The sequence below is a fragment of the Schistocerca americana genome, chromosome 4 (assembly GCF_021461395.2).
Source record: "Schistocerca americana isolate TAMUIC-IGC-003095 chromosome 4, iqSchAmer2.1, whole genome shotgun sequence".
NCBI lineage: Eukaryota > Metazoa > Arthropoda > Insecta > Orthoptera > Acrididae > Schistocerca > Schistocerca americana.
The window spans coordinates 10,617,809-10,641,150 of NC_060122.1; the positions used below are offsets into that span (position 1 = coordinate 10,617,809).

The 23,342-nt window shown below is 38.8% G+C and overlaps 1 protein-coding gene across 1 annotated transcript in view; it reads right to left on the reverse strand.

Annotated features, from left to right (window-relative positions):
- The window catches only part of LOC124612492 (molybdenum cofactor biosynthesis protein 1-like), a 63,900-nt gene extending 40,822 nt beyond the window's left edge, over positions 1–23,078 (reverse strand). The window contains exons 1-4 of the mRNA XM_047140728.1: positions 23,055–23,078; positions 22,917–22,954; positions 22,568–22,823; positions 3,681–3,905 (exon numbers count right to left, since the gene is read on the reverse strand). Coding sequence (XP_046996684.1) covers positions 3,681–3,905; positions 22,568–22,823; positions 22,917–22,954; positions 23,055–23,078 — 543 coding nt within the window. The remainder of the gene's footprint in view (positions 1–3,680; positions 3,906–22,567; positions 22,824–22,916; positions 22,955–23,054) is intronic.
- Positions 23,079–23,342: the final 264 nt, after the last annotated feature.

Sequence of the window (23,342 nt, forward strand, 5' to 3'; positions counted from 1 at the left end):
AGTTTACAGATCGATTATAAATTTCAACAGCTGCACAGGCCTCCGTACGACTAGTTGTCCTTCATAATTTCTGTCACAGATATGCCCTTCTTCATTCCCTGATTTATACTTATAAGAATGTTTGGTTAAAATCTGGAAATCTATTAGCTTTCCAGTATCCACCACTGGTCACTGTAGCAACAGAATTCTTAGAACTTCAGCTGCGCTTCTACCAAGTGCCCCAAAAGCTACTGATATGTCAATCATACCATCGTTTATTTCAGCAGCTTCATTTGCAGCACCCTTAATTGACTCACATGCAGTGGATTTCACAGCAGCTCCAATAAATCCTGCATACTTGTTCATTTTACAAAGTGGGCGTGGCATATACATCACGACACACATTGTTTCTGCTGCAGTGTGTCCTTTGCCAATAGCTCTCAATCCATAAAACCACCTAACATTTATTTCAAAATAATTATCTTTACACTTATCAGAACTCCAAAATGAATGAGTATATTTACAACTGGCAGAATTAATGATAAGTTTCCTGGCTAGTCCATTTGATACCTCAATGTCTTCATGTAAACTAACTGGCCCTCCACATACATACAGCACACACATTCACATAACACCCCTGTTACGATGTGTAGATGTATCAGAATATAACCTAACCTACCATTTACATGAGTTTTGTTTTGAGATAACTGTGTTATCACTATGTTTTATTTTAATCTTCGAAGCACTAATGGGTGTTTCTCTAGATACTCATGAGTTTGCGAGTATTTCATTGTCTGTAACTTCACACACCACATGCTGAACACAATGTTTCTCTTTATTCAAAAATTTATTACCATGAAACCCACATTTCTTAAAAACACTTCATTTTGGAGTCATACTTTTTGAGAGATTTACCAGTCTATTCGTCACTATTCCTCAGAAAAATGTTAGCACTTCGATGTACAAAGCATGTTTATACTATGAAAAGATACGATACTATTTTTGACAGTGCTACCAATACAAACACATAATTTAACCTTTATAACACAGCAATCCACAGCTTTCTACAGGGTGGTCCATTGATAGTGACCGGGCCAAATATCTCACATAATAAGCATCAAATGAAAAAACTACAAAGAACGAAATTCGTCTAGCTTGAAGGGAGAAACCAGATGGCGCTATGGTTGGCCTGGTAGATGGCACTGCCATGGGTCAAACTCATATCAACTGCATTTTTTTAAAATAGGAACCCCCATTTTTTATTACATATTCATGTAGTACATAAAGAAATATGAATGTTTTAGCTGGACCACTTTTTTCGCTTTGTGATAGATGGGGCTGTAATAGTCAAAAATGGTTCAAATGGCTCTGAGCACTATGGGACTTAACTTCTGAGGTCATCAGTCCCCTAGAACTTAGAACTACTTAAATCTAACTAACCTAAGGACATCACACACATCCATGCCCGAGGCAGGATCGAACCTGCGACCGTAGCGGTCGCGCGTTTCCAGACTGTAGCGCCTAGCACTGCTCGGCCACTCCAGCCAGCTGCTGTAATAGTCACAAACATATAAGTATGTGGTATCACATAACATTCCGCCAGTGCGGATGGTATTTGCTTCGTGATACATTACCTGTGTTAAAATGGACCATTTACCAATTGCGGAAAAGGTCGATATCGTGTTGATGTATGGCTATTGTGATCAAAATGCCCAAGGGGCGTGTGCTATGTATGCTGCTTGGTATCCTGGACGATATCATTGAAGTGTCCAGACCATTCGCCGGATAGTTACATTATTTAAGGAAACAGGAAGTGTCCAGCCACATGTGAAACATCAACCACGACCTGCAACAAATGATGATGCCCTAGTAGGTGTTTTAGCTGCTGGGGCAGCTAATCCACACATCAGTAGCAGACAAAAAGTGTGAGAATTGGGAATCTCAAAAACGTCGGTGTTTAGAATGCTACATCAACATCGATTGCACCCGTACCATATTTCTATGCACCAGGAATTGCATGGCGATGACTTTAAACGTCATGTACAGTTCTGCCACTGGGCACAAGAGAAATTACAGGACGATGAAAGATTTTTTGCATGCATTCTATTTAGCGATGAGGCATCATTCACCAACAGCGGTAACCTAAACCGCCATAATATGCACTATTGGGCAACGGAAAATCTATGATGGCAGCAACAAGTGGAACAGCAGTGACCTAGGCAGGTTAATGTATGGTGTGGCATTAAGGGAGGAAGGATAATTGGCCCCCATTTTATCGATGGCAATCTAAATGGTGCAATGTATGCTGATTTCCTGCATAATGTTCTACCAATGTTACTACTAGATGTTTCACTGCATGACAGAATGGCGATGTACTTCCAACATGATGGATGTCCGGCAAATAGTTTGCGTGCGGTTGAAGCAGTATTGAATAGCATATTTCATGACAGGTGGATTGGTTGTCAAAGCACCATACCATGGCCCGCACGTTCACCGGATCCGACGTCCCCGGATTTCTTTCTGTGGGGAAAGTTGAAGGATATTTGCTATCGTGATCCACCGACAATGCCTGACAACATGCGTCAGTGCATTGTCAATGCATGTGCGAACATTACAGAAGGCGAACTACTCACTGTTGAGAGGAATGTCGTTACACGTATTGCCAAAGGCATTGAGGTTGACAGACATCATTTTGAGCATTTATTGCATTAATGTGGTATTCACAGGTAATCACGCCGTAACAGCATGCGTTCTCAGAAATGATAAGTTCACAAAGGTACATGTATCACATATGGAACAACCAAAATAAAATGTTCAAATGTACCTACGTTCTGTATTTTAATTTAAAAAACCTTCCTGTTACCAACTGTTCGTCTAAAATTATGAGACATATGTTTGTGACTATTACAGCGCCATCTATCACAAAGCGAAAAAAGTGGTCCAACTAAAACATTCACATTTCTTTACGTATTACATGAATATGCAATAAAAAATGGGGTTCCTATTTAAAAAAACACAGTTGATATCAGTTTGAGCTATGGCAGCGCCTTATAGCAGGCCAACCATTGCGCCAGCTGGTTTCCCCCTTCGAGCTAGACAAATTTCGTTCTTTGTAGTTTTTTCGTTTGACACTTATTTCGTGAGATATATGGCCCGGTCACGATCAATGGACTACCCTGTATATAAAAAATTACAGATTTTATTAGGTCTTGAAGTAATGCGTGTAAAAATTTTTAACATTTTCAACTAGTGTAGATTATATTTTAGAAAATAAAATAAAATACTTCCCACGCAAGTTTATAAGTAATATACATATCATTTTATTTGGAAAATTGCAAATTTTATAATCAGGTAAAAACCCGAAAAAGTGAAAAAGAATGTTTTCCACTTCTAACTCCCCTTAAAGTTATGGAAATGTGCAAGCTTTCGGAGCCAGTGGCTTCTTCTTCTGGCAGAAACAATAAGGGGATGGAAAAGGGAAGAAAGAAAAGGATTGTCAAGGTTTAGGAAATGGGGAGAGTTGTAGAAAAGCTGCAGAGAAACCCAGGCCAGGACAGACTTACTGAATGGGATGAGAAATATGTAACTAAACCAGTCCATCTCTCATACCACCAGCAGATGTGAAGTATTATTGTGATTGGTAGTAAGTCATAAACATTAAATTATTTTCAATGTATGTTCATATGTAATACTGCACGTACCTTTGAGGTATCATTGGGCCCATTGGGCAGAGGATCAAAATTAGGCCACTGCTTTCTAATTATTTGGACCATTTCACTAAATGAGACCATCTTCCCATCATTCCATTTGTTGCCGCTGAAAGGCATGTACTCGATAAATCTTACATCAACATTTTTCTCTTTTGTTAACTCCACAAAACTGCACACTTCATCTTCATTAAAACCTCGCATTACAACACAATTTATCTGTTGAAGAAAGACACCATTAAAAACTTGGTATCAGATAAAGCATGGTTTAAACAGAGTTTGAAAGACTTTTTGATAGGTAACTCATCCTACTCAATAGATGAATATCTTAACAGTGGCTGTTAGGCCAGCTTAAATAAGAATGTCTGTTAGATTTCAGTTCTGAGAGCACTTTGTCATAACAGTCAAGATTATGTACTTTTTGTTTGATAAATTTATTAATAGTGCATAACAATGTTTCAGTCTGACAGCGTATCAATTCTGAAAATATTAGCTGTTCCAGTTTGTATTGTATTCACCTAGTTTGACAATCTCCTGACAAATGATCAGGGTATTCAAATGTTTTATATTTTTTATGTTATACTTTCTGGCATGTTACTCACCCATGAGAATCGTCTCATGTTTTGGGTCTTGGAACAAAAGCTGAATCTAATCTAATCTAACCTACAAAATAATGGTTCTACAAGTCTGTTGTTATATTTGTATACCTCACTGATTCTGTTAAATTAATCTTTTTCTCTCTTTTTAGAGAATGTCTGAATTTATCTTAGCATGCCAAGCTGTTAACCTTCTTAACAATTTATGAAAATTAAACTACATACATCTCCAATCTTTTTCCCCACTCCAACGCACACATCTTTTGCTGAAAGTATTATTTTAACAATTACATGAAACTGTGCTGCCATTTGTGAAACAAAGTTGAAAGTGTTCTCAAGATAAAAGGTCTTCACAAAAGGAGCATTTAGTATCTCTGCAGGTGGTAATACTGACAGCCATCATATAAACAAGCCCAAATGGTAGAACATCCTGCTTTACACATACACGCAATGGCAGAAAAAAGGAAAAGAGCACACCTTTCATTCAAGCATTGAATATATAAACTGATGAGACAAAACACTATGACCTCCTGTTTGATAATGTGTTTGTCCACTGTTGGAACACAATACAGCAGTGATTTTGTGTGGGACAAGTTCAACAAATTTCAGGTATGTTCCCAGCATTATGTGAGGTATGTTCCCAGCATTATGCAGCACCGCATGTCTAAGCACAGGTCATGTAATTCCCATAAATTGGAGATCAGTGGTTTCTGGGTGCAGAACTGGTATCTGATAGCATCGCAGATGTATTCCATCAGATTCAGAAGGGGTGAATTTGATTCTGGCCTCGTGACACTGAAAGTCATATTGTTGAAACATGTCACCTTCATTAGGGACAGGGTGCGGACAGTGCACAATAACGTTCACACAGAACAAAGCTGTTATGGAGCCTTCAGTTACTACCACAGGACCCATAGAAGACCAGGTGAATGTCCTCCATAGCATAATATTGCTCCCACTGGCCTAAGTCTGTAGCAAAGTGCACCTTGCAAGCACCAATTCACTCTGTTGACAGTGTATGTGCACAAAACCGTCAAGTAGGTGTAATGCGAAACTCGAATGATTCAACCAGATGACACATTTCTATTGATTCACTGCCCAATCTCAATGCTCCTGAGCCACAGAAATTGTAATTCAACTGTGTTGTCAACATGGGAACATACAGGGGTTGTCTGCAGCAGAGCCCTATGTTTAACAATGTGCAATGAATGGTGTGCTCTGAAATACTCGTGCTTCCACCAGCACTGTGTCATCAGACATGCCACAGAAATTAGCTTCCTCAGCCGAATGTCATCTTTTTCAAAGGAACCATCCCAGCATTTGTCTTAAATCATTTAGGGAAATCAAGGAAAACCCAAATTTTGATGGCCCGATGGGATTCGGGTCCGTTGTCCTCTGGAAGTCAAGTCCACTGTCTGACCACTGTGGTGGCATGACCTAGTCTTAATTAAGCCAGAAAATCCTGGGAAATGCTGACATACTTATTGATTTAAGATATAACAATTTAAAACAATCCTCTCATGAATTTCACTACAATTTTCCGCTCTTTTGAAAAAAAATTTCTTTTGACTGTTTTGATGTTGTTTAGTATGTTTAAATAATGATGGCAGTCTCTATAAAAGGGCAGTTTGACTTTTAAGTTTAGTTATACTGTTTTAAACTACATCCTTCATCTATTTGTCCACCCAGAAGTGCTATAGGATATAACTTGAAGACTATGGTGAGGTGGCGGGGGACAGTCATGTGTTGAGAAGGAGGTGCTGCCAGAAATGAAGTGTGTGAGGTGACGTTATTGACACTGCATACAGGGAGAATAAAAATACTCTATTCCATATTCATTTACAATCTACGTCTGGCCCCCATATGGTTTTACTTTTCTCCAATAAGAAAAAAGAAATTGTCAGTAACTGTCTTTATAAGGTCTTAAAAGGAAACAAACAATAGAAATCTAGGCTAGAGTAATGACCATATTATAAAAAAGATACATTGCTATTCACTGTATACAGGAGATGTTAGGTCACAGACAAGCACAACAAAAAGACTACTAAACACGTAAGCTTTCCATCAGAAAGTCTTCTTCCAAAGTGGACAAAAAACACACACACACACACACACACACACACACACACACACACACACACACACCCGACCGTTGTTTCTCCCATGATGCACAGTTGCTCCCAGTCTGGCCCTAGCAGCCGGAGACAGTGGTCATGTATGTGTGATCTGCATTTGCGCGCATGTGTGTGCGTGTGCGTGTGTGTGTGTGTGTGTGTGTGTGTGTGTGTGAGGGAAAGGGGGGGGGGGGGTTTGCACCAAAAGCTTACGTGTTTAATAATAGGTGGTGTTCCTTTTCTGCTGCTGCAATGCATATATGAAACTGTAAGTGCAGCATCTATGATGGAATAAAATGTTATACAAATGAAACAAACAGGCACAGTGAAATAGAGTAGTATGGCTCATCATTTCGGTCTCACAGATTAGCAGGTGTTGACTTGAAATATAATACTTAAGAAGTTGAATCCAAAGGAGAGGATGTACCGTATTTACTCAAATCTAAGCCGCACTTTTTTTCTGGTTTTTGTAATCCAAAAAACCGCATGCGGCTTGGAATCGAGTGCAAAGCAAGTGGAAGTTCTGAAAAATGTCAGTAGGTGCTGAAACAACTAATTTCTGCCGTGGAATATATGTAGCGCTACACAGGCATGCTTCGTAGGCACAAAGATAAATACTGGCGCCAAAACCTCTGCGTCAGTAAATAAATTAAAAAAAAAAAGGTGGAAGACAATTTTCATACATTATCCAACGAAGTAAATACAAATTCCGTATTGTTCATCTTCGAATGTAGCAGAACTTCAATGTATTACGAAAATCCGACCGGCAAGACTGTTTGGGATGTTTGTCAATATGGCCAACTCAATGTTCTGAATTTTTTCCTACCTGTGAGAAGAGACGGTTGCTAATAGGAACCTGATGAAATGTGAATCACATGCAGTATTCTCTTCATCATAAGAGTAATACGAATATAAACATTTTGCCACGTATTCTTTCGTGTTTGCTGCTATCTTATTTAAATCCTGTCTGCCTAATAAACTACGAAACTAGAGTGAGACAACAGCAAACGCGGAAGAATATACGTATCGTGTCATGTTTATATTCATATTATTCTTATGCCTAATAGTGATACAGTCAGAAATGAAGCACGGCAACTGACTAGATTTTTATATCCAAGATGACTCTAATTTCTGTGCAGAATTTGATGTACTAAAGAAGCGGCCGCAAAGATTTTCAAATGGAGAAAAATTTTCACCTAACTCTCGTTCAGAACATGTTCTATCATACGCAGTCTATTATTTGGTTCTTGTTGATGGTTATCAAAGAAAGCAGCAGTGTAAGGAACAACAAATAGTAGTCTCTTGCCATTGTTTTGCTAATGAGATGATTTCTCTCTCTTCTTTTTTTTTTTTTTTTTTTAGGCAGCGGTAGCGTGCACAAAAGCAAGCCATGCCACGAGTGAGGACAGGCCGCAAACACGCACTATCAGAATGCGACAAACAATGCATGACACAGTACAGTAATGCATTTTCAGCTTAAAGTGACATAAACGCCTATAACAAGGAAAACGGCACTTATCAGATCAAAGCAAAATAAGCGATTGATTCAAACCAGATGAAGCACATGAAAAAGGAAGGGTACCAGTATAAATACGGATGGAGCGCCTGACGCATAGCAAAGGCTACCTGGTAAAGCTTAACTGCTAAGCTTACGACTCGAACCAAACTACTGTAGCTGTATCGTCATTCATTCGACCTAAATTGTGTCTCATATTACAATGGACCGACTTTGTTTCGATTTGGAGGTGCGGCCTAAAACTTTTCTCTCCCCTTGAACTTCGAGTCTCAAATTTCAGGTGTGGCTTAGATTCGGGAATTTTTTTTTTTTTTCTTTCCTTTATTTCGAGTCTCATTTTTCAGGTTTGAGTGCGGCTTAGATTTGGGTAAATACGGTAGGTGGTATTTCAACTAATTCTGACTATGAAATAAAACAAAGTACAGCAGGGAGCTCTGACGAATCAAAGAGCAGCGATGAAGATTCTGATGAATAGTAAAGTATGAGTTAAAAAATAAGATGCTACTGAGATCGTAAATTTTTGTTGTGTTGATGAATCTGTTAACAAACATATTCAAAAATGCACTGAAACATTGGCACATGTAGTGTTGGGAGGTGATAAACTGTCATTACTGTTAGAGGAGCTACGTATTTCTTGCTGTTCTACTCCTAAATGACACTGTATCTGAAGGTATAGAATGAATCTTCACTGGCTAGAGAAATGGGTAACACAATTTTACAAGTCTCTGCTGTCATGTAATCTCTTCAGGGAAATCATGACTGTACTAAGATTCGGTTTGTGGTTGACAAGGTCAGAGTCATTAAGAAATGCAAGGCAGCTACCATGTCAGTCCTAGAAGAGAGAGACGTAGCAAACTGTCAAAGCATGTACAGTCCCGGTCCATATGTTTGTGGTGATGTACTAACCAAGTAATACTGTGTGTCAGGCAGCGCATTACTCAAGAACCATCATGGAAAAAGGTGGAGTGGTAATTTATGTAAAAAACAACATATTTTACAATGCATTAGATTTAAAGAGCCATTGTATAGAGCAACAAATTGAAGTATGTGGTGTTGAGATTACTGTAAATGACTTCACGGCTGTAGTGTTAGCACTGTATAGATCTCCCTCAGGGAATTTGAATGTATTTCTTAAGCACTTAGATTCTTTATTATCCATACTGTACTCAAAGTCCAAGAACTTGATAATTACTGGTGACTTTAATGTTGATTTCCTAAATGAGAGCAATAGTAAAGCTGATTTAGTACATTTAATGGAGTCTTATAATCTGATGACAATAGTAGATTTCCCAACTAGGGTTGCTGTTAACAGTAAAAGTCTGATAGATAATATATTTATAGATAAGTCTACATGGAATGAGATCACTGTACATCCAATCCTTGGCCTTTCTGATCATGGTGGTCACTTGCTTAGGCTCAATTACATCAGTGTGTGCAACAGTTCCGAGCATTCTTGGAAATCTTTTAGGATAATAAATGAACAGGGCCTTAAAAAATTCAGTGATAGCCTAAAAGAGATAGACTGGAGCCGAGTTGATAGGGAAACAGATGTAAACAAAAAGTACAATTCATTTTTAAATGAATTCATGTCTGTATTTGAGTCCATCTTTCCCAAAAAAAGTAGTTAGAAATAGTCATATAGGCAATGCCAAGAAGTCTTGGATCACTACAGGGATAACAACATCTTGTAGAACAAAAAGGATGTTATACAGTTCTCTCAGGACTTGTAATGATCCAAAGAAATGACAACACTACAAACTTTACTGTAGCATTCTCAAGAAGGTTATAAATAAATCTAAAAGTATGTGCATAAAATCAGAAATTGAAAGCTCAGAAAATAAAATTAAAACTATAAGGAATGTAATAAAGAGGGAAACTGGCAGGACAACAGGGAACATGTCTCAGGTAGAGATTAAAACAGGGGACAGTATCATAAAGAAACCTGAGTTGGTTGCAGAAATATTTAATAACCACTTTTTGAGAGCAGCAGAGAAGACAAGCTGTAATGGTTCTATGGAAGAATCATTGTCCCTCCTACAGAAAGCTATTAGCAACAGAATCCCACAGTTATCCTTATCTCCATTTACTGTAAGCGAAGTCATAAGAGTAATTAGATCATTAAAAAACAAAAATTCTGCTGGTGTGGACAAGATTTCTAGTAAAATACTGAAACACTGTTATAAATTTGTTAGTCCCGCCTTATGCAACATATACAATGCATCCCTACAAGATGGGATTGTCCCTGACAGACTTAAGTTGGCTGTAGTGATTCCTCTCTTTAAAAAAGGGGATAAAAGCATTGTTACAAACTATCGCCCAATATCCCTATTAACTACCTTCTCGAAAATTCTAGAAAAACTCATGCACAGGAGGATTGTAGACCATCTCAAATTCCATAGTATCTTAAGCAAAAATCAGTTTGGTTTTCGTGCCGGTCTTTGTACTGAACAGGCAATATTCTCTTTCAGCAACCAAGTTTTGGAAGCCATTAACAAAAAAATGTCTCCAGTGGGTATTTTTTGCGATCTTACGAAAGCCTTTGACTGTGTAAACCACCAAATTCTTTGGAAAAAGGCAGAATACTATGGTTTAGGTGGTACTGTTGGCTTGTGGCTACAATCATATCTACAGGATCAGAAGCAGACTGTAATGCTAAATGGCTCTTCTGGAGAAATTGCCTCGTCTGAATGGGGCATGATAACGTGTGGTGTGCCTCAAGGCTCCGTTTTGGGCCCACTGATTTTCCTCATCTTTATTAATGATCTTCCTCTTTGTTCTGAGACAAACAGCAAATTTACCCTGTTTGCCGATGATACCACAATTCTAATTGACGATTTGACTGATCATGATCTTGAAAAAACTACAACTACTGTTTTTAATGACATCTTAAATTGTTTCTCCTCAAATGGTCTCTCACTCAATGCAGATAAAACTCATTATATGAGGTTCCATACATCACAAAGTAATCCCAATGAAATTGACATAAAATGTAGAGATCAACCAATACAGAAAGTTGAAGAAACAAAATTCCTGGGTGCTTACATAGACAGTAAATGTAATTGGTCAGTTCACATTCTTCATCTATGTAAAAAACTTAGCTCGGCAACATTTTCACTACGGGTAATTTCTTCAGTGGCTGAAGTTGACACTATTAAGGTTGCCTACTTTCGCTACTTCCACTCATTGATGTCATATGCTATCATATTCTGGGGGAACCAACCACTTGCAAAACAAGTTTTCACCATCCAAAAAAAAAGCAATCAGAATAACGTGTGGGGTTAATCAAAGACACTCTTGCAGGTATCCTAACAACTGCCTCACAGTATATTTTTTCCTTGCTGACCTTTGTGTGCAAAAATTATTCCATCTACCAAGACAACAGTAAATTCCATGGTTATAACACCAGAAACAAAAACAATCTACATTTAGAAATGAAACGTCTCACTCTGGTACAAAAAGGAGTTTACTACTCCAGCATTAAGCTGTTCAATGCTCTACCACTACATATCAAATGTGTTCATACAGAACTGCCAAAATTTAAACGAGTTCTCAAAGATTACCTGACAGAGAAATCTTATTATACTGTGGATGAATACCTGAAAGAAAATGTATACCATCACTAAACTTATTGTGTCTAGAAGTAGTTCAATTGATTTAATTGTGCATTTGGGAATTAGCTCACTTTTTGTAACAACAGATTGGCTGTACATGTATTTACTCTTGTAGGCCTAATATCTGATTTAACTTTGTGCTCTTGCCTTTAACCTTTATTTGAAACTCCTTTTTCTGTCAAATGGTTGTTATGTTATCTAGCTGATATTGTATCTGTTACCGTATTTATAGTATGTCTTACTTAAACCATGTACAATTTGCCATTGAATTGCCCTTGTATAGTTTAAATTGAAACCTGTACAATTTGACACGTTCCATATCCTTGTGATTGACTCACTAACTGGATCTATGGAACAAGAAATAAATAAATAAATAAATACTGAAGTGTGATCCAAGTCGCACAAATATGGCTTTAATAATAACCTCCGAACAATATGCCTCTAAGGACTCAACAAGACACAGAACACTGATGTGCACATTACAAACTAGAATCACATCGAGAGTCAGTCAGCACTGTTCCACACTAATATATGTGCGAGTCACCAGCAGATGGCACGGCAGGGACCGCACGGCACGCTTGGCTCCCAGAGACGGCCTCCAGCAGCCAGCCTGCAATGATCAGTCGGTGACCAATTTAAAGACGCATGTACGGCAACACCACTCTCGGTGCACTCACACTGACATGTACTAGTAGCACGATACAGCAGTGATGAGTAGTAGTACCCCTCCTGTCTTGTGCGCCTTTTATCTGGCTCTACAATTTACTTTCCTAGACCCACACAAATGCCTGATCCTCCTAATTCAATTTGCTCTGCAGACTATTTAAAACTTTTGAAGAAAAAGGAGCCACAATTGCACTTTGTGTGCCAGTTACTTTCCAATACATTGGCACCAGCTGATCTTATTTAAGAATAGTCAACTTTCGTAGCCATACTTACAGCACATCCTTTACTTCCTGGCCTAAATCCAAGTTAACTCCCAGCCCCCCCCCCCCCACACACACACACACCCCTCTCTCCCCCCCTCGCAAATCAGCTAGTTGTGTGGTGTTATCTCACGTCACACCCTAGTCTATGAGTGCCCAGCTGTCTGGCACCTGACCCCCCTACCTGCACCCCTAGCTAGCCCACAGATGGCTCCCCACTCTCCCACGAGCCACTAAATGCTTCCCTCCAAACCCCTCCCATCTCTCTCCATCTCTCACATTGCCTCAACCCACCCCATCCTACCCCACTCTAAAGCCCCACCTCACTCCAGAACACTCACCATGGGCCAGTAAAGAGCTGGCAGTTGAGCGACCACAGCATAAGGAGACATGCATGCGCATGTGAGAGAGTGTGTGTGTGTGTGTGTGTGTGTGTGTGTGTGTGTGTGTGGGCGCGCGCACATGTTTTCCCTACAGCTAGAAAAAGAAAGTGCATTCTGGAAGCTCGCCAAGTAACATACCTTTTAGTTTGGAAGGTAGAAGACGAGGTACTGGTGGAAGTAAAGCTGTGAGGACGGGTCGTGAGTCGTGCAAGGATAGCTCAGCACTTGGCCACGAAAGGCAAAGGTCCCAAGTTTGACTCTTGGTCCGGCACACAGTTTTAATCTGCCAGGAAGTTTCATATCAGTGCACACTCCACTGCACGGTGAAAATCTCATTCTACATACCTTTTGTTCGTGTGCCTATCGATGAGACAGTGCTTCTGCCTTTTGGTGAGCCATCTCCTTTATTCCTAAATAATTCGTAATTTTCAACAGAAACTTTCTGTACCTTATTGTTGCATCCTACATTACAATATGCAATTTCCACAATATGTGGTCATCTGTGAATATAATGGGGGTAACAACTGTAGGAGACCAAAAACTGACTGCAGTAAGCAAGTTCAAGTTATTGTACGCTGAAGTAGTTACCCAGAGGTGAAGAGGGTCACAGAGGATAAGCTAGCATGGGCAACTCCATGAAACCAATCTTCAGATGGAAGATCACAACAATAAAAACGTTTGATTCAGCATACAACAGGCTCCAAACAGCATACACAACCTGTATGCTCAGAAACACAGAAAATCATATTGGTTCCATCAGCAGGAAACTTCAGCCCGTAATTGTTATGGAACACTGCGGCGATTTTGTTCATTAATAAAACCCAAAACTGGGGAGTAATAAGAGAGTATTGTTGTAACTTCTTATCAACCTGGTTACCAAAATACATATTAAGAACACTGGTAAAGTGTTATTTTGAAGGGGTCACTCCAAAGCGCCACGAAAGTATTTGAGCAATGTATAAAATTAGAGAATCAGTGCACAATATTGAAAGCCTATCTACATTATCTATATCTGCATGACTAGTCTGTAATTCACAATTAATTGCTGGCAGAGGGTTCAGAGAACCACCCTCAACCTATTTATCTACCATTCCACTCCCCTACAGCATTTGAGGAAAACCAAACACTTCAATATTTCCGTACAAGCTCTGATTTCTCTTATTTTATTACAATGATCATTTCTCCCTATGTAAGAGGGCTCTAACAAAATATTTTCACATTCGGAGGAGAAAATTGATGATTGAAATTTTAAGAACCTGCTCCAGCAAAATGCTTTTGCTTTAATGACTGCCACCCCAATTCACATGCGATATCTGTGGCATGCACTTTCCTGTTTCCCAATAATACAAAATGAGCTGCCCTTCTTTGAACTTTTAAATGATGTCCTTTGTCAGTCCTATCTGGTAAGGATCTCACACCATGCAGAATACTCCAAAAGAGGACAGACAAGTATAGTTGTAGATAGTCTCTTTAGTAATCCTAATCTTCTAAATGTTTTACTATTAAATCACAGTCCTTTGTTTGCTTTCCCACCGCGTTATCTATGTGAGCATTCCAATTTAAGTTATTTGTAAATGTAATTCCTAAGTATTCAATAGACTTCACAGCCTTTAGACCTGCGTGAATTATCATGTAACCAAAATTTAGTAGATGCCTTCTACTACTCATGCGGATGACATAACAATTTTTATTATTTAAGGTCAGTTACCACTTTTTGCATCATATGGATAGGTAGCCTAAATCATTTTGCAGTTCGTTTTGATCATCTGATCACTTTACAAGACAGTAAATGATATGCAAGACTGTAAATGATAGCATCATCTAAGAGGACTGCTCAGATTCTTTCTTAAATTGTTAATGTAGATCGGCAACAGCAGGTGGTCTATAACACATCCTTGAGGAATGTCAGATATCACTTTTGTTTTACTTGACGATTTTCCATCAATTACTATAAACTGTGACCTTTCTGACAGGAAACCACACATCCAGTTGCACAACAGAGACAATACACCATAGGCACACAATATGATTAGAAAATACTTGTGAGGAACTGTTTCAAAAAGTCTTCTGGAAATCTACAAATATGGAATCAATTTGAGAGCCCCAGTCGGCAGCACTTATTACTTTGCGTGACTAAAGAGCTAGCTGTGTTTTAAAAGGTCAATATTTCTGAATCTATCTTGGCTATTTATCAATGAATCATTATCTTTGAGATAATTCATAATATTCAAACACAATATATGTTCCAAAATCCTAATGCTAATCAACATTAGTGATATGAGTCTGTTATTTAGCAGATTACTCCTCTTTTCTTTCTTGAGCATTGGTGTGACCTGAGCAACTTTTCAGTCTCTAGGTATGGATCTTTATCAAATGAGTGGCTATATGTTGTTGTTGTGGTCTTCAGTCCTGAGACTGGTTTGATGCAGCTCTCCATGCTACTCTATCCAGTGCAAGCTTCTTCATCTCCCAGTACCTACTGCAACCTACATCCTTCTGAATCTGCTTAGTGTATTCATCTCTTGGTCTCCCCCTACTATTTTTACCCTCCACGCTGCCCTCCAATACTAAATTGGTGATCCCTTGATGCCTCAGAACATGTCCTACCAACCGATCCCTTCTTCTGGTCAAGTTGTGCCACAAACTTCTTTTCTCCCCAATCCTATTCAATACTTCCTCATTAGTTATGTGATCTACCCATCTAATCTTTAGCATTCTTCTGTAGCACCACATTTCGAAAGCTTCTATTCTCTTCTTGTCCAAACTATTTACCATCCATGTTTCACTTCCATACATGGCTACACTCCATACAAATACTTTCAGAAATGACTTCCTGACACTTACATCTATGCTCGATGTTAACAAATTTCTCTTCTTCAGAAACGCTTTCCTTGCCATTGTCAGTCTACATTTTATATCCTCTCTACTTCAACCAACATCAGTTATTTTGCTCCCCAAATAGCAAAACTCCTTTACTACTTTAAGTGTCTCATTTCCTAACCTAATTCCCTCAGCATCACCTTACTTCATTCGACTACATTCCATTACACTCGTTTTGCTTTTGTTGATGTTCATCTTATATCCTCCCTTCAAGACACCATCCATTCCGTTCAACTGCTCTTCCAAGTCCTTTGCTGTCTCTGACAGAATTACAATGTCATCGGCGAACCTCAACGTTTTTATTTCTTCTCCATGGATTTTAATACCTACTCCGAATTTTTCTTTTATTTCTTTTACTGCTTGCTCAATATACAGATTGAATATCATCGGGGAGAGGCTATAACCCTGTCTTACTCCCTTCCCAACCACTGCTTCCCTTTCATGTCCCTCGACTCTTATAACTGCCATCTGGTTTCTGTACAAATTGTAAATAGCCTTTCGCTCCCTGTATTTTACACCTGCCACCCTTAGAATTTGAAAGAGAGTATTCCAGTCAACATTGTTAAAAGATTTCCCTAAGTCTACAAATGCTAGAAACGTAGGTTTGCCTTTCCTTAATCTTTCTTCCAAGATAAGTCGTAAGGTCAGTAATGCCTCACATGTTCCAGTATTTCTACGGAATCCAAACTGATCTTCCCTGAGGTCGGCTTCTACTAGTTTTTCCATTCGTCTGTAAAGAATTAGTGTTAGTATTTTGCAGCTGTGGCTTATTAAACTGATTGTTCGGTAATTTTCACATCTGTCAACACCTGCTTTCTTTGGGATTGGAATTATTATATTCTTCTTGAAGTCTGATGGTATTTCGCCTGTTTCATACATCTTGCTCACCAGATGGTAGAGTTTTGTCTGGACTGGCTCTCCCAAGGCCGTCAGTAGTTCCAATGGAATGTTGTCTACTCCAGGGGCCTTGTTTCGACTAAGGTCTTTCAGTGCTCTGTCAAACTCTTCACGCAGTATTGTATCTCCCATTTCATCTTCATCTACATCCTCTTCCATTTCCATAATATTGTCCTCAAGTGTATCGCCCTTGTATAGACCCTCTATATACTCCTCCCACCTTTCTGCTTTCCCTTCTTTGCTTAGAACTGGGTTTCCATCTGAGCTCTTGATGTTCATGCAAGTGGTTCTCTTATCTCCAAAGGTCTCTCTAATTTTCCTGTAGGCAGTACCTATCTTACCCCTAGTGAGATAAGCCTCTACATCCCTACATTTGTACTCTAGCCCTCCCTGCTTAGCCATTTTGCACTTCCTGTCGATCTCATTTTTGAGACATTTGTATTCCTTTTTGCCTGCTTCATTTACTGCATTTTTATATTTTCTCCTTTCATCAATTAAATTCAATATTTCTTCTGTTACCCAAGGATTTCTACTAGCCCTCGTCTTTTTACCTACTTGATCCTCTGCTGCCTTCACTACTTCATCCATCAAAGCTACCCATTATTCTTCTACTGCATTTCTTTCCCCCATTCCTGTCAATTGTTCCCTTATGCTCTCCCTGAAGCTCTGTACAACCTCTGATTCTTTCAGTTTATCCAGGTCCCATCTCCTTAAATTCCTACCTTTTTGTAGTTTCTTCAGTTTTAATCTACAGGTCATAACCAATAGATTGTGGTCAGAGTCCACATCTGCCCCTGGAAATGTCTTACAATTTAAAACCTGGTTCCTAAATCTCTGTCTTACCATTATATAATCTATCTGATACCTTTTAGAATCTCCAGGGCTATATATGATTTCTAATGGAGCTATTGTATCAGCATTCTCTGAAAGAAACATAACTGCTTTATGACACTGAGGAGAGCTACTACTAAGTTACTCACAGTTGCAGTTGTTCTTGATTTGAATACTGCAATAATAACTTTGTTGTCTTTGGTGAAGAAATTTCAGAAATCCGTGTTTAGTAACCCTGCTTTAGTAGCACTGTCATCAGTAATATTACCACAGCTATTGCGCAGTGAAGGTATTGGTTGTGTCTTGCCATTGGTGTACTACACATGCAACCAGAACCTCTTTGGATTTTCTTCCAGATTTCAAAACGAAGTTTCACTATGGGAACTATTAAACACATCTTGCACTGAAACCCACCCTCAGTTTCGAGCTTCAGTAAAACATTGCTAATCTTGGAGATTTTGCATTCTTTTAAATTTTGACATGCTTTTTTTCATTGCTTCTGCAGCTGAGTTTTGACATATTTTGTGCACCACCCTTTTAATTTATTTGGTATCCTTTCAATTTATTTGGTATATATCTCTTAATTGTTGTCGATACTATTTCTCTGAATTTAAGCCATGTCTGGTCTACACTTACAAAGTCAGGCTTGAAGGAGTAGAGACTAAGTAGAGACCGTCTCCTTGGAAGGCATTAAGTTAATTTTTATATGCTTTCTCATTAAATGCCCTATTGTGTAGGGCTGAAAATTAATAGGGATAAGGTAAACAGAATGTGCAAAGTAAGTGGAAATTACTCGTCTCTTCCCCGATTACAGTGCAATAGAAGATAATACAAGATGTTGACAGATTGCCATATCTCGGTAGCTTTATATGTAATAATGAGGTCACAGATGCAGAAATCACCAGCAGAACTGGAAAATCAGTCCATATGGCAATTAGGTCTGTAATATGCCAACAAAGCTTTGACTACACTCCTTTATCGTTTATATGTGTGAGACTTGGAAAATGTCAGTAAAATCAGCACACAGTCTCCATGTTTTTCACCAACAATGCTAGAGATGAATTCTGAAGATGTTAACCCAACCAAGTTACAAATGATGAAGTGCTGAGAATAAGAGGTCTACACAGCCTGCACAAAATTATTGTTGAAAGAAGACTGAGGATTGCAGGTTATGTTCTACGCATGTAAGGTGGAAGAATCCCAAAATCAACACTGTTGTTGAAATCAATGGACAGATACAGATGTACAGGAAGACCTTTTAACACCTGGAACTTTTGCAATGAATCTTCAATCCATGGACACAAACTTGGAGGAAGGTGAGAACTTGGCAGCTGATCAAGTCAACTAGTGGAAACCAGTTCCTTGTATGGTACACAGCAAATCTGAGTAAGTTAGTAAGTAAGTAAGTAAGTAAAGTACAACTGGGGATTTTGCAAAACTGTTGGATGATCGATATTATTGTCTAGATTTGACACTGTTGGACTTCTACCTTTTCCTTGATGTGTATTCTTCAAATTGTGAGTTTTACGAGAAAGCTGATAGATACTTACCAATCAACCTTCCCTGACACGAACTGACATTGTCTCTTTATAAATTCTACTGTGCTAACAATTATCTACTGAGAATCCTCGACTAGGTCTCCGCAGCTCAAATGAGCCAGTTTCTTTTAAATTTCTGTCTTTGGCTATAATTGTCTTCCAAGTATGGTGACACAACATCCTGTCATGAAACTTTTGCCTTTACACTTGTTTACTTTTCTGGACACTGCCTTTTTCTGCACTGTGCACTAAATACACTATGTGAGTAATGTCCAATCTCCAACAACCAATCGTGAACTGTAAACAGCTGTAAACTCTACCAGGGCACATAACAAACAATTAACATTTGTGTTTTAGTGTTCTAGGCTGTGAGGTCATCAGCGGACAAATAATTTAGTACCTATTCCTGGACAGCCAGAGTGGCCGTGTGGTTCTAGGCGCTACAGTCTGGAACCGAATGACCGCTACGTTCGCAGGTTCTAATCCTGCCTCGGGCATGGATGTGTGTGATGTCCTTAGGTTAGTTAGGTTTAATTAGTTCTAAGTTCTAGGCGACTGATGACCTCAGAAGTTAAGTCGCATAGTGCTCAGAGCCATTTGAACCTATTCCTGACGTGCTGTTGTTTGGAACAACAACTGACATGATCCAAAATATTACTTTCTTTTATTATAGCTTCACTTTTATTTTGTCTAATGATTACTAATTTCAGTATCAAATTCCATCATCAAGCCACTATATGATCAGAAAGCATAGTGTATCGTTAAAATATTGTTTAATAAACAGATTACCATTATATCATCATTCCTTAAAGTAATGTCCAAAGTGGAAGGACAGATGATTAATTTTGAGTATATACTAAAGTCAGAGTACTGAACCGGATATGAAAGAAGGAAAACCAGAAGGGCAGTGAGAGACGGGTGCCTTCTATCACCTTACTTCCTTAATATGTTCATCAAGGAAGTAATAACAACAACAAAGAAAAGATGACCAGAATCAAAAGGTAATTTCTGGAATACGCCATGGAAATGTGATAGGACCATTACATTTACAATGTATATAAATGATCCAGTAGAAAGTGTCAGAGGCTCCTTAATATTGTTCACAGGTACTACACTTGTCCATCAGAAAGTAGCAATAACAGAAGACAGTATCAATTTGCACAATGACCTGCAGAGGATTGGTGAATGGTGTAGGCTCTGGCAGTTGACCCTGCACATAAATAAAAGTAACATATCACACACACACACACACACACACACACACACACACACACACACACAGGAAAAGAAATCCAATACTGTACAACTACACTATTAATGACAAATTGCTGGAAACAGAATCTACCATAAAATATCTAGAAGTAACTATCCAGAGCAACCTTAAAGTGGAATGCCCACATAAAACAGCAATAGAAAAGCAGATGCCAGACTAAGATTCACAGGAAGAATCTTAAGTGAATGTAAATTACCCCTGTGTCCTTACCCAGTAAGACTGACAGAAGAGAGAAAGAAGATCCAATGAAGTGCGGAGTGTTTTGTCACAGGATCATTTAGTCACTGTGAGATCATTACAGAGATGCTCAGCAACTCCAGTGGTAGATGCCATAAGAGAGCAGTTGTGCATCACGGAAAGATTTACTACCCAAATTTCGAGAGAGTAGTTTCCGAGAAGAGTCTGACAACATAATAGTTTCTCTCATATACAATTCACGAAATGATCACGAGAAGAAAATTTGAGAAGTTAGAGATAATACAGAAGTGTACTGACAGTCATTCTTCCCAAGCACTGTTCACAAGTGGAACAAGGCAGAGGGGATCAGTTGGTGGCATGAGACGTACCCCCTGCCACACACAGTTAGGTGGTTTTTGGAGCATGATGTCGATATGGAAACTTAATTGCATGCATATACACTGCAGATTGATGACATCACAATAGTAAATCAGAGTAGGAACTAAATAAAATGTTTCAGGCCTTAAATCAAGAAGTGGTAAAACTAAAGCTAAAAATGAATACAAAGAAGACAAAAGTTATGGCTACAGACAAGAAAGGAGGAGGAAGTAGGACTGACACAAGAACAGGCAATGAGCAACTCAAGAAAGGAACTGAAATTCAATATCTCAGTAGCATTTTGCAAGAAAACAATCAATATTTCAAGGCATTCAAGAAAAGAATAGCACAGGTGAAGAGTTCCTTCCAAAATAAGAAGAAGCTGCAACTGAATAAACATATCAGCTTCCACATTAAGAAAATATTTGTAAAGACCTTTGTGTGGAGTGTTCTGACACACAGATGCAAAATCTGTACATTAGAAAAGCCAAAGGAAGCTCGCCTCAGACCTGCTGAAATGTGGTTCTGGAGGAGAAGTACAAGAACTATCTGCATTGACAGAAAAATTAAAGGAAATAGGAGAGAAGAAAGAACCACTGAAAGTTATAGGCCAGGGCAAAGCAAAATACACTGGACACTTAACTGGAGACGATAATCTTTTAAAAAACATTTCTGAAGGCAAGATCGTAGGTAAGAAAACAAGGGGATGACTGAGAACATCCTACTTAAACAATATGATCAATGAATGGGATTTTCTTCACACATGGAGATGAAGACAACTGCTGAAGAGAGGAAGCTGTGGCTGCAGAGACAAGGTTTAACCTTTTGGAAGAGTAAGGACAAACTAATACAAAATATGAGTCTGCATGGTAGCTACATATGGAATAAATGACAACTTCTTGTGTGCAGTCATCAAGTCACTTACCTCAGTAGGTGTCTTATCCACTAAAAGTAAAGGTCACTGTTGTGCTTTCAATAGATGTGAACTGCACCCTGAAAATGGTATGTCTAGTTTGCAGTTGTACAGAAGCTTTTTATTTTGCAAAATGGTTCAAATGGCTCTAAGCACTATGGGACTTAACATCTGAGGTCATCAGTCCCCCAGACTTAGAACTACTTAAACCTAACTAACCTAAGGACATCCCTGCCTGAGGCAGGATTCGAACCCGCGATCATAGCAGCAGCACGGTTCTGGACTGAAGTGCCTAGAACCGCTCGGCCACAGTGGTCAGCTTTTATTTTGCACAGAAATGTTTGATAATAAGATGAACTGATGCTGGCACTTGCTACTGAAACCAGTAGTACTTAGACACAACAAAAATGTGACTACAGAATTAAGAATAATTTTTCCAAACAATCGAGTATTTTTACCAAAACAACACCACAATAGTGGAAACTTATTTTAAACTAAAGACACAAAAGAAAAAAAGAGAAACTGTAAAGATCTTGAGTCTCATAAGACTCTCTTGGGAGGAAAATATAAGATTTTTAATTGGTAAACTTGCAAGGCATCCTTTTTATGTTGTATAAACTACGAAACTGTTAGCATCGTCAGCTAAAATTTACTTCTTCTGTCTTAATATACCTTCCTTCACTTACAGCTGCAGTGTGGAGACAGCGGTGAGGGTGGGAGCGGGGATGGGGGCGAGGGTGTGGGCATACTGCTTTAAAATGGTGATTCTTGTATTGATATTCTTAACAACAGATTTATATCTTTTGTTTATGAAAGTCTGCATGCGATGACAGCTGCACTAGTAATACCTTCACAGGGTCGTATTCAAGTTGCAAGGCTAGATCTATGCCAACCATGACACGCTCCCAGCCTTTCCTCCTCATGATCTGGTTGTAGCGTTGGGACTGCAGGGTGTCTAAGCTGATGTTCAGACCGTCAAGCCCTGCCCTCTGCAAGGCAACCAGCTGTCTTGTCAACATGAGGCCATCGGTTGTCATTAAGACACTTTCGAGATCTTTTATTTCCTTCAAAGCACCCATGAAACAGCAAATTATTCTAAAGAAACTGAAACAAATAATTTGTAACATTGCTGCTGCATATGAAACAAAACTCCAGTTGATAAATTGAAAATACAAATTCCTCAAAAGTTAACTGTACATTTGCCCTAATACAAAGAGATAAGAAGGGTTAATAAACTGAATTGAAGAATGCAAGTTAAGATAGCAATGAAAACATAATTAGAGGCATAAGATCACCTACTGCAACAGGGAAATGGGAATCAATATGAACCATTACCCAGCTACTGTCAACTGATTCCATGTCTCCATGCACACTGTATAAACCACTGTGGGTTTGTCCGACAAAGTACATTGTTGTACCACACATTATGGTTTTTCCCCATTCAATGCTCATGTGGAGTGTGGGAAGAATGATTCTTTAAATGGTTCTGTGCATGCTGTAATTAATCTTGCCTTCATGGTCCCTATAGGAGTGATACATATGCGGTTATTGTATAATCCCTAAATACCTCACTTAATACAGGTTCCTGAAATTTCATAAGTTAGGTTTTGTCATATATTTGGC